This window comes from Mirounga angustirostris, unplaced genomic scaffold (genome assembly GCF_029215605.1).
Source record: "Mirounga angustirostris isolate CCGP_5_RB_7025 unplaced genomic scaffold, mMirAng1.0.hap1 SCAF_17, whole genome shotgun sequence".
Taxonomy (NCBI): Eukaryota; Metazoa; Chordata; class Mammalia; order Carnivora; family Phocidae; genus Mirounga; species Mirounga angustirostris.
In genome coordinates this window covers 9,770,878-9,783,745 of record NW_026991725.1, presented here as the reverse complement: position 1 = coordinate 9,783,745, position 12,868 = coordinate 9,770,878, and the positions used below count along the sequence as shown (strand labels likewise).

The window sequence follows — 12,868 nt, the reverse complement described above, 5'->3', positions numbered from 1 at the left end:
TAGAGAGGCACCTAGGTGGATCAGTTGGTTAAGTGTCTGCCTTCGGCTCAGATCATGATCCTGAAGTCCCGGGGTCAAGCCCCATGTCCAGCTCCCCGCTCAGGGGGAGTCTGCTTCTCCCTCTGCCCCTCCCCCCAACTTATGCGCGTGCAAGTGCGCTCTCTCTCACACTCAAAAAAAAATCTTAAAAAAAAGACTAGGTCAAGTAGGAAGGTGAATATAATCCAGAGTTAAGGGCAGAAGTCAAGACTAGAGACTTAAATTTGGTAGTCATCACTGTATTAGATGGTATTTAAAGCCACAGTCTGAATGAGTTCTTCCAGGATAAAAATGGGTGTAAACAGAAAGACAAAGGTGATCAGAACAAGCCCTGAGAAACTTCCAACATGTGAAGGTCAAGTAGAGAAATTAGCAAAGGAGACAGAAGTCAGTAAAGAAAAAAAATCAGGGTGCATAATATTGAATGCCACTGTTTTCTAAGCTGCAGATTTACACACCCAGCTGCCTACTGAAATCACTCCCCTCATCTTGCTCCCAAACCTGTTCCTTTTCCCAGTGTCTCCTATTTAAATGAACAGCACATCTACCCATTACCAGGCCAGAAACCTGACTTCTCTCCCCACAATTTCTGACATCCAGCCAAATCCTGTCAAATGTCCCTCCCTCATTTCTCAAATCAATTTAGTTCTCTCCTCCTCATCCAGTCACTGTCTGAGCTCAGACCAGAATCTCTCTAACCTGGCTTACCATTCTGTTTCCAATCCAGTGACTCCACAAGGCAGCCATAAGCATCTTTCAGTTGACGCTACTCAGGTCAGGCCACTCCCCTGGTTAAAATCTTTTAATAGCTCCCTATTCGGAGGCAGAGTAAAAATTAAATGCAAGGACCTTCTCACCAAGCTTGCTTACCTCTCCAGTCTTACCTTTTGCAGGCCCCTCCTTGAACTCCTCCCTCTAATCCAATGCACTACATACAATTCTCAAACACAGAGCTTGTTCTTCACTCTTTCTTAATTCCTGACTTACTTGTTCATGTCGTTCGTTTTCTGCTGGGAACACCATTTCCTCACCCAGCCTTCGTACTTGGCCAACTCCTACTCTTCCCTCAAGACTTACCAAGCCTTCCTGACCCCACGTGACTGGATTAAGTGTCCTTTCAATCAGCCTTCAAAACAACTTGTACTTATTCTTATTGGAGTACTTGTCAGACTGTATACTGTTTGCTTGATGGGCAACATATCCAGCATCTCATGCAATGCCTCACCCTTGGTACGGGTAGGAGACGTAGTTCTTTAAGTAACATACCATGCACACTGGTATCTGGACCCTGGCTTGTCAAATCCTTACTCTTCCTACCTAGCCCTTAGACCTCACATTCCTAGCATCTACGGCACTGCCCTAAATAAATGGTTCACAACTGTAAACTGCAATTAAACTGACTGTATCAAAACCACCTGGTAAACTTGATATAGATTCCTAGGCCTAGCTTCCCACACTTAACAAGTTCTGATCAATTAGACCTGGGGTGAGGCCTAGGAATCTGTAATTTTGACAACCTCTTCAGGTAATTCTGACATGCAGTCATTCTTGCAAACTACTACTCTAAACAGAGTAGGAGTTCAGTATTGTTGAAAGTAACATTATCAGTTCATGAAACAATGCATTTAATTCTTTAGGGTTAGAGTCTGCTGTAGCTGAATCCTGAGTGTGACAGAACAATGCACTAATGTACAAAAATCCACAAAACAAGCAGCCTTTATTGCAGTAATACAAAACACTTTCCATTTTGGCAGTATTTTACAACGCACTTAGCTTCAAGGGTCGGAAAGGAGGTTGGAAACTAAACGGGAAAATTTCAATGGACATTTCTAAAAGAAAAACTGTCCCAGCCCTCCCACCCAAATAAAAATCCAAATGTCACTTCATTTCACTACCCAAGAAGAGGCCACGAGGAAAGCAGCAGGCAAAACTCTGGCAATTTCACTATGGATCATGTCAGAGACAAAGGAACATTCAAAACAGTCATCAGTATGGCCGGTTGCGCTGATCATTTCTGTAGTCGTTTCTAGGAATGAAAAATAAAGAGCCAGACTAAATTCTAATTTTCTACCAAGGGAGAGCATCAGACACTTCCTCAGGGTGCTGGTGACTGGCGTCTGTTTGACAATTTCTGTAAGAATGACACCATACCTAATTTATTTCTCTACTCCTAGAAGGTGCTTCATAAAGGTCTAATTTAACAGCTTTAAGACCCAGAAAGTTCCTAGAAGAAGCTTTTTGCTATCACTAACTCTTAAAAACTTCCCATCTAGAATAAGGACTCCAAACCACTGTGGTATTTCAGGAGGTCAGAGACTGTGCCAATTCCAGCTCTCTAAACAGAAGAGTGGCATAACAGAATTAAGCAAGCAAACGTTGTCATGTAAGAATTCTGGGTCTGCCACTTACTATGTGACCTTGGAAAAGTTGCTCAGTGTTTCTTACTCCACAAAATGGGAAATACATCTACCTCATGGGGTTGAGAGAAGGACTAGAACTAAAGAATACAGATACTTCCGCAGGATTTACCACACAGTAAGAAGGGTTCAAAAGATAATAATTACTAAGAGCTAACAATTATATAGCATTTACCATGGGCCAGGAACTGCCATAGTGTGTAGTAATCTAATATGACTCCTCGAAGGAGGTATTATTGGCTCCATTTTATAGATGAGAACACTGATGCTCCATAGGATTAAGTAACTTGCCTAAGGTCACACAGTAAATGGTGGAGCCAGAATTTGAACCCAGAGAAGTCTTGTCTCTGAACTCCATGCTATACCAATTCTCATACCTTATACTGCCTCTGGCATACAGATGCTTAGTGTAGTAACTGGTGGTTCAACTTTTTCTGCCTCTACGCCATTCACATGCACAACACACTCCCATCAGTACCATCAGTGATTTTCATCTGGAAAAGGTATTACCAGAATCTCCAGAGAAACAACTACAGGGTGGCACAAACATAAGATTTCAGAAAACATACCCCTACCCCCATGAAAGGTGTGCTTCCCCTCACTTAAATTAAGAACCTCTGATTTACGTACAATTTTAAATTATCTCTCAATTATCTTTAGCCATGAGGAAGAATAACACATATTCATATACACACACTCACACCAATATAAAGATTTGTGAAACAGAATTTCCGAAACACAGTGAGTTTTAGAAATTTTTAAGTGGGAAACTAAATGAACCTTCCCCATCCTCACTGAGAGCGCTTCCAATGAAAAATTCAAGTTCCAAAAAACTGGACCTTAAGAAAATGTGACAAAAAGGGTTCAGATCCTAAAGCTTAGAAGCGGTGAGGTAAAATGGTTAACAAGTACATTCTAATACTCACCTTCCTCCCATTTTGCCTCCATAGCCGCCTCGGTCTCCTCCATAGCCGCCCCCACTCCTGTCACCTCCATAGCCGCCACCTCGGTCTCCACCGTAGCCCCCGCCGCCACCGCGGTCTCCTCCATAGCCCCCCCCACTGCGGTCTCCTCCATAGCCGCCTCGATCTCCACCGTAGCCTCCTCCTCGGTCTCCACCATAGCCTCCTCCTCGGTCTCCACCATAGCCGCCGCCTCGGTCTCCTCCATAACCGCCTCCTCGGTCTCCACCGTAGCCTCCGCCTCGGTCTCCTCCATAACCGCCTCCTCGGTCCCCACCGTAACCGCCTCCTCGGTCCCCACCATAGCCGCCCCCACTTCTGTCTCCACCATAGCCACCCCCACTTCTATCTCCTCCATAGCCGCCGCCGCCACTTCTGTCTCCTCCGTAGCCGCCACCGCCACTTCTGTCTCCTCCGTAGCCACCTCGGTCTCCACCTCTGCCCCCACGACCTCTGTAGCCCCTCTCTCCACCGTAGCCTCTTCCCCGGAAGTCTGCAAGGTAGAGATGCAAACCAGTGAGGCCAACAGGATAATGTAAACCACCCTTAATGCTAGTCAGAAGATAAATGCCATGCAGATGCTGTTAAAAAGCAACCCACCTCCTCCTGAGGGACGAGAGTCCTCTGGTCTGGGCTCATTACACTGGTTGCAGGAATTCCTTCGAGCAAAGTTCATATTTCCACATGACCTGAGAAAGGGGGAAAATAAAAATGTTCAATAGTTTCCAATTGAAGCAGAACCCCCTCTTGCATCCTCCAACCCCAATCCCAACTCCTACTACCGCCAGAGTTAATAAGGATACTTACGGATTAGGGCAAACCCAGTCCCCACTTTTGGGGTCTCCACCTCTCCCCTGAAAGCCTCCACGACCTCTATATCCTCCACGGCCTGGGGTTAAGAAAGGTGGGAGAGAAAAATCAGCACCCGACATTAACACAGCAGAAGAAAAGCACCAGATGAAAGAATTAAGAGCAAGTAACCATCAATAACTTGGTGGCCACCCCCAAAATTAACCCCTATGGTAGAACTCTGATTCTTTCATTTGAGGCTTTAGTTAGTAAATCCAAAAAATGTGGGAAAAGATCCCAGGCACATATTACAGTGCAAACAATGCACTAAAAAACTTCAAAGTCCACTTTCTATTATAATACCCTCCCTGGTTTGAGAATCTCAGTGATAAAGGTAGAGAAGACATATTTCAAATTTAAGGAACTAAACCCAATAGAAATGAACAAGGCGGCAGCAACTGTATCAGAGAACTTACAAACTGGTCAGATTACCTAATTAGGTATCATTTAAACAATTGCCTCTTGATCTCCAGGTGAGTAACAAACTGCCATGAAGCTTTCCAAAGGGATTTCTAGAACCTTCTTCCAACTACTTTCTTAGCTATTATGACACCTTATTTACCCAATCTCCTTTCAGTACCCACTCTCATTTTAAGATAGAAGGAAAAAAACCTAGGGGGAGAAAGAGGTAGTAGTTCACACAACAGAGACAGAACATGGACTCAAATTCAAACCCCTTGTACAATATCCAGGCCTGTGAGCGACAAGTGTCTTACCTCGTCGCCCACCTCCACTTCCACCCCCTCTCATGAATTCCGGTCTTCTGGTAGCAAAGGACACTTTAATGATGTTGCCATGGAATTCTTTTCCTAAGAAGAAAAAAAAAAAGTTTTGAAGAAATGCTACTCCACATCTCCACCTCTCAACAAAAATATAAAACTGTCCTGAAAATTTTCAGTTTCAGAGCAATAACGGACATCCTCACACAAATTCAAACACACCAGTGTTCCCTAAGTCAAGGTAACAGTGCTAAAACATGATACAATCTATTGAATAGAGCAGATCTGTCACTGAGATGCAGTTACTTCTTACTAAGCAAAAAAACACCCACATCTAATATTTGTAATATGAAAAGAGCCAAGTGCAGAACCATGTGTGTAGTATGTCACCACTCCTGCTTTATAAAGGGAATGAGTGTGTGGGTGTGCACACGTGCCTTTACATGCACATACATGCTATATATACACTGCCTATTATGCTCAACTCTCAGGAGGGGAAAAGAGATCACTGGGGGTCAAAGGTAGAAAGAAAGCTCATTTTTATTCTATACTTCTGGTACAGTTTGAAACTCTTTTACTATATGCAAGTAGTATCTTTAAAAATAATACATGCCAGAAAAATGAAAGCGTATGTGATTACTTACACACATGCACGCACACCTCTATTCTGCAGCCCCAGGGCCTTAGAGACAGTAACTAATCTTTTTACTTTATATTAAACAAGAGGATTCATAAAATGGTCACAATTCCAGGAGCCTTAGCTCCCTAATCAAAGCACTTATTATTATGGCTGGCAACTTTACAGAGTATCAGACAGTAGGACCTAGGAAGCCACTCATGGATCAGTATTTTCAAAGCTGTAGAATGATCTGAACTATGGAGTTAGGTTTAAGAGGCTCATATGACCTGTGGGCAAAAAGCACAATTATTTTTGAACATATGAGCAAAAGAGATTGTTTTTTAACTCACAGAAAAGTGAGGAAGAAAGGACCTAGCCTTCAAGAGCAAGATGATGAGGCCTGACAGAATAATGCAAAAAAAGTAAAGAATATGAAGGTGAAGTTAGAATGGCAAAAATGGACAGGGAAAGAAACAACAAATGTTGGAGAGGTTGTGGAGAAAGGGGAACCCTCTTACACTGTTGGTGGGAATGCAAGTTGGTACAGCCACTTTGGAAAACAGTGTGGAGGTTCCTCAAAAATTTAAAAATAGAGCTACCCTATGACCCAGCAATTGCACTACTGGGTATTTACCCCAAAGACACAGATGTAGTGAAAAGAAGGGCCATATGCACCCCAATGTTCATAGCAGCAATGTCCGCAATAGCCAAACTGTGGAAAGAGCCGAGATGCCCTTCAACAGATGAATGGATAAAGAAGATGTGGTCCATATATACAATGGAATATTACTCAGCCATCAGAAAAGATGAATACCCAACTTTTACATCAACATGGATGGGACTGGAGGAGATTATGCTAAGTGAAATAAGTCAAGCAGAGAAAGTCAATTATCATATGGTTTCACTTATTTGTGGAACATAAGGAATAGCATGGAGGACATGGAGGACATTAGGAGAAGGAAGGGAAAAATGGGGGCGTGAATTGGAGGGAGAGATGAACCGTGAGACTATGGACTCTGAGAAACAAACAGGGTTTTAGAGGGGAGGGGGGAGGGGGGATTAGTTAGTCCAGTGATGGGTATTAAGGAGGGCACGTACTGCATGGAGCACTGGGTGTTATACAAAAACAATGGGTCGTGGATCACCACATCAAAAACCAATGAATGTATTGTATGGCGACTAACATAACATAATAAAATTTTTAAAAAATTTTTTTTAAAAATTTAAAAAAAGAGTATGAAGGTGAGGAGAGAGTATCACAATCTCATTTTTGAAGAAATGCAATTATGTTTTAAAGACACAGGTACAATAATCTCAGAACCAGAAGGGACCTCAGGTGTCTGTCAATCTAATCTAGCATGGTTAAGTCCTTTAGAGACTGTGGATCCAGACTGCCTGAGTTTGAATCCTGACTCTACCAGTTATGCTATGATCCTGGAAATTATACAGCTTCTCTGTGCCTCAGTTTCAACATCTAAAAAACAGTAATAATAGGCTGTCTCGGTTACTATGAGGATCAAACTGAATTAATGCATATAAAGCTTTTAGAACTATGCCTAGCCTATAAACCACAGTAAACATGCAGTAAGTGTTGGTTTTTATTAGAGTACAAAACAATGAATTTCTAGTAACGTGGGGAAATGACTATTAAAATGTTAAGTGAAAAAAGCATGAGGGGCGCCTGGGTGGCTCAGATTGTTAAGCGTCTGCCTTCAGCTCAGGTCATGATCCCGGGGTCCTGGGATCGAGCCCCACATCGGGCTCCTGGCTCAGCCGGGAGTCTGCTTCTCCCTCTCTCTCTGCCTCTCCCACTGCTCATGCTCTATCTCTGTATCTCTGTGTCTCAAATGAATAAATAAAATCTTTAAAAAAATAAAATAAAATAAATTTTTAAAAAAGCATGAGACAAAACTACATTTAGAGTATAATGACAAACTTTTTAAAATGCTTTTAAAAGAGTGGAGTTAAATTTAATAAAAAATATTATCAATGGTTATTTCTGAGTAGAGGACTACGGATGCTTTACTGCTTTCTTCTACTTTCCCGTATTTTCTCGTTTTGGGGGGAGGAAACGTTTTTTTTTGTTGTTTTTTTTTTCCAAAGATTTTATTTATTTATTTGACACAGAGAGAGACAGCGAGAGAGGGAACACAAGCAGGGGGAGTGGGAGAGGGAGACGCAGGCCTCCCGCCGAGCAGGGAGCCCGATGCGGGAATCGATCCCAGGACCCCGAGATCATGACCCGAGCCGAAGGCAGTCGCTTAACCAACTGAGCCACCCAGGCGCCCCGGGGGGGAAGCGTTTTAATATTTCTTCCAAATATGTATTAGCTTTGTATTTGAAGGGAAATTAATCTAAATTTACAAAGAGAGTTAAGCAGGCCAACCCTCGAAATCTCCATCAGGGTGGCTTCAAGCACAAGGCAGAATAATAAGGAAATACTGAGGACAAACGAGAGCTCACCTACTTCATTTCTAAAGGTACGTAAAAACTCTGCCCTTTATTTTTAATAAAATATCCACGAAAGTAAACATGAAAATAACCAGTCTACCAGAATATATTTTGACTTCAAGACTAGAAAACATTTATCCAAACTGCATATTGAAACTGTATGAGTAAGATATACCATCAAACCAGTCAATGGCTGCCTTAGCTGAAGGAGGGTCATCAAATGACACTGTTGCCTCTCCTTTTGGCTTCCCTGTGTCCTTGTCTGTATACAGATTTATCATTGGTTTTCCCGTCTTCTTATTTGTCTGAAGAACAAACAAGTTGGTATTAGCTTTTTTAAAAAAAAGTGATCATAAACCACACAATTAAAGATTTTTTAAAGGAATTCACATATCCGTACTACAAATATTATGTACCTAATATAAAAATTAAGTTATCTATAGGTTCTGAAAACTCTCTTAAGACATATTAAGTGAACCCAAGCTATGAAAATGATACATAGTATACTGTTTTATCTATGTATAATTTCTTTTAGATAATGCTTCATGTAAATATATACCTTGAAAAACATAAAAAAAAAGTCAGGAAGAATGTACACCAGGCAAATTAACAGATTACCACTAAGGTATACACACTGCAGCTGGCTGGGATGGGAGTGGAAGACAAATAAGAATGTTTACTCTTCAGAACTGTATGAATTTTTTACATGTCATGGGTAAATGAGTAATTCCACAGACACCAAAATAAGGACAACTACAAACTGATTTCAGGTAAATGCTACAATCTACTAACACTACTCTAACTGCTGCTTTCTAAGTTGAAGAGAGGAGAAACACATGCATGAAACAAATGGTGCAGGATAGAAGTTAAATACACAATAAACAATACAATTATGAAATAAAGCATCAGATACTGGGCTAATATGTAATGCAGTTTGCATATAATGGCCTTTCAGAATCTATAAAATGTTCTCACAATCTCATTTGGTTCTCACAATTTTAGGAGCTAGGCAGAGACTATTTTTAGAGCTGAAGACTGAAAGCTAAAGCTGTAGCAGGCTGTGGAAAGATAAACAAGTAAGGAATAAAATTTTCATGCATTTAGCAAATTTAGCAAAAGGCCTACAGACACGGTTGGGCATGTGTATCAGGGAATTTTAAGAGATATAATCTTGGGGCACCTGGGTGGCTCAGTCGTTAAATGTCTGCCTTCGGCTCAGGTCATGATCCCAGGGTCCTGGGATCGAGCCCCGCATCGGGCTCCCTGCTCCACGGGAAGTCTGCTTCTCCCTCTCCCACCCACCCTGCATGTGTTCCCTCTCTCGCTGTCTCTCTCTCTGTCAAATAAATAAATAAAATCTTTAAAAAAAAAAAAAAAGAGATATAATCTTATGTAATCTATGTATCTTAACTATAGTATGTTAATAATTAGGAGATTTTCAACATAAGCCATACTTTCTACTCACCTTGATAATTCCTATTTGTTTAAAGAACTCCCCCACTTGATCTGTAGACACACCCTCCCCAAGTCCTTGCACAAAGATTGTGTTGTTATCTGAATTATCAGATTCTGAATCTAAGGGGAAAAAAAATTATGGTTAATTTTACATATTCCTTGGTTTTACATCCTGTTCAGTAATCAAGAGCAGTAATTTATTGTCCAATATTCAACTGTTTCTATGACCAAAAGGAAAAAGGAACAATATACAAAAAATCTTGTATCAACATGCAAAGTGGTCACCATAGTTATTTGGGAGTAGATCAATCCTTACAACTAAACTTCAGTTAAAGTGGATCAAGTCCACACTCTGTGAAATACAGACCAATTAAGGGAGATCTTAGATATCTTACTCTTTAGATTCAGATACAGGGCTGAAGCTCATGAAGAGATGAAGACAGTTAGTATTAATTAGCATTCCTTTCTTTGGAGAGCTTTATCGCTTTTATGGCTAATCAGTACTTTTAAGGCTCTCAGTAGAAAATTCCCCAAATCTGACACTTTGGACTTCCAAGCAAGCCAAGCACAACTGCTGGTTTCCCGATCATTGCAATAAGCTTTGTATATACCAGAGGGTAGGGGCACCTTGACACACACCTTACCTTACACGTACACTTTTGGATTAGTACAACAAAGTAAGAAAGATGTACAAAAATTCAGCCATCAAGGGATAATTCAGAAATTGCCATCCATATAGAATACTTTGGCATCTTAATAAAAACAAAAGTTCTGATTTCAATATATATTAAAATTTTTTGGCTCAACTAGATTTTTAATATCTAAATTATAACTTCCAAAAGGCTCCAGGTAGCCTTGAATTTCATTTAAAAATAAAAGCCACATGAAATTAGTGACCTCTGCCCAGAGTAAGACAATTCTCCCCATGTATGAATTCAGGTTTCTTAGGCCCACTAAGGGGACTACCAATCCGATGTAAAATTTTCTTAAACATAGTTTTTCTACTTCAAATTCCCAATGATACCAACTCTCTCAAATCTGATCTGTAGTTATTTAAATAAGTAATGTTAATTAGCAATACAAGATCAAGTATTTTTTCACAAAAGAAAAAGCAGAGCATAGGAAACCACAAACATAGCAATTTTCCCCAGCAAACTTTCCAATTTCCCTGAATTTTTCTTTCTGGTATGTTTTTAGAAGTGAAGCTCCCTAATTCCAGAAACACTACCAATTAAATCTTCCTCCTGCCCTAACTCCTCCAAACAGACACACTTTTCCCTTGAAAAGTTGGAAAACTAATATTCTCTTAATGGCAAAGTCACAAACTACCATAAACCTTACCAGCATCTGGTCTGGGTCCATAATCCCTGTGACCTAAGGGAAAAGAAAAGAAAAAGAAAAAGAAAAAAAGCTATTTAAGGCAACTCATTAGAAATCATGAAAAAAAATAGTAATAAAAACCAAGGCATGAAAGTCAATACTTCCAAAATCCTTGAAAGTCAACCATCACAGATTTATAAAGTAAATATATAAATTAAGTTTTATTAAGTTTAAGAAATCAAGATGAAAGTCAATTACTTCCTTAAATTTGTCCCAGACGGTACCCGCCACTTTGGCATTATGCTAGTATCACTTTTGTTAAGCTCTGGTTGTGAAGGCTGATTGGAAAACCCGAATAATTTAACACCATGTCAGCTACCTTTATTAAAAAAATGTATTGTCAAAATCCAGTGAAAGTCTCATTCATCGGTCACCACAGACTCTTTCATGCAAATTCACTGTGTAGAAACCCATTGGACTGTTTGAGATCAACTTTGACTTTTTAAAATGTTTTCTTTGATATATATATGTATACATATATAATTTTTCTTTAAAGCACACAACACACACCAGCCTCAACAGGGTAAGAAAGGGCTTAGACTGCGTCTGCGGGATATTGGTGGCTTTTAGATTTATATAGCATTTCCACTGAAACATTTCGGGATACTCAGCACTTACCACCAAAATTTTTGAAGCCACCGCGGTCACCACCACTGCAGAGGAAAAATTGAAGAAATGATTTCTTCCTTAAGTCTCTAATGTGCTGAGCCCTGGGCTCAATCTACACTTAACCGTCACGAGTAGAGCGCCTAGGGAAACAGTAGCACCTCTAACTTTCCAGTAAATTCCATTTCATAGACTCCAAAATGTTGTTTTCGCCTAAGTGTTTTCCCAAGGATCTATTTCCACAAGGTTGCCTTTTCAAGCTTACTACAGAACGTATCTCATATACTCTTATTTTAAAATCTTCCCAACCCCAAGCCAAAGGGATACTATTCATATCATAACTTAAAAGCTGGAGGCACAGAATGAAGAATGCTAAACTGGAGCAAACATTCTTTCCAAGGGGCATTTTTTTAAATATGAGGAAAAAGACTAGAAGAACAATATAAAGCTAGGTTAAGATTCTGATAGCAGAATGGGAGATAAAAACTTCAGTAGTATGTTCTATTTTGATATCAAATTGTGGGTTTTATGAGATGAAGAAAAAAAGCGAGGTACAAATATACACAAAAGTGAGCCTGAATGAAAGTAGTCTTAAAAAATCTCAAATCATTCAGCAATCTGAAAAAATGAACACTAAAAGAAAGCATAACTTAAAACTGCTCTCTTACTCTATACCCACTTTAATATACGAGATCTCTTCATATCAGAGCTACTGAGATTCATGCTGCCAAATGCTCTGTACACCAATCAGTAGACCGTTATCAGAGACAGAATGCAACATACTCCAATATCGCAGCTGCCCACAAGAAAATGACTAGGCAAATTTCCACTGACAGATAAGTCAATGGTCTTTGTGTGCATAAATCTATGTAAGAAATCTAAGATCTCTCTCATCAAGAAACTGTTTAAATATTCATACATTAAAAGCTTGTTTCTCTTGCCTGAACTAAGTAATCCTCCAAGATTCACATGCTGTCATGGAAATAAAAACACCCAGTTTTCAGATGGTGACATCTAATATTCTACTACTATTAATCATCTTCTTCTATAATCCAAGAAACTAATCCAATACACTAAGCTCTCTTCAATGCTTAAAAGCTTCTCCTGTAATAACACTGCCCCCTCTAGCCTCTAGATAGATGGCTTTTCTGAGCCATCCTGAGAAAAACCGCTCTAACTAAATGAGAAAGCAGTCTTCTTTTATAAGTCTATTCTACTACCTTGATGTAAAATCTCCCCTTGCAACCAGCTTAGGTATAGACACGTGCATCTTAATTCGTTATTAATTTTATTTAATTTCCAGGAAGACTATAAGGAGAATAAGGCTATTTCAAGGCTATGTCGACAATATAAAGCTCAGGTCCACTTTAT

The 12,868-nt window shown here is 40.0% G+C and overlaps 1 protein-coding gene across 4 annotated transcripts in view; it reads right to left on the bottom strand.

The window, feature by feature from the left end:
- Window positions 1-1,739: 1,739 nt before the first annotated feature.
- Window positions 1,740-12,868, bottom strand: part of TAF15 (TATA-box binding protein associated factor 15) — a 30,386-nt gene continuing 19,257 nt past the window's right edge. For all 4 annotated transcript variants that reach the window (XM_064583348.1, XM_064583349.1, XM_064583350.1 and 1 more), the window contains 9 exons: window positions 11,510-11,544; window positions 10,853-10,885; window positions 9,522-9,631; window positions 8,232-8,361; window positions 4,984-5,076; window positions 4,226-4,307; window positions 4,019-4,107; window positions 3,383-3,911; window positions 1,740-2,065 (listed from right to left, as the gene is read on the bottom strand). In XM_064583348.1, coding sequence (XP_064439418.1) covers window positions 2,026-2,065; window positions 3,383-3,911; window positions 4,019-4,107; window positions 4,226-4,307; window positions 4,984-5,076; window positions 8,232-8,361; window positions 9,522-9,631; window positions 10,853-10,885; window positions 11,510-11,544 — 1,141 coding nt within the window. In that variant the 3' untranslated portion in view covers window positions 1,740-2,025. The remainder of the gene's footprint in view (window positions 2,066-3,382; window positions 3,912-4,018; window positions 4,108-4,225; window positions 4,308-4,983; window positions 5,077-8,231; window positions 8,362-9,521; window positions 9,632-10,852; window positions 10,886-11,509; window positions 11,545-12,868) is intronic.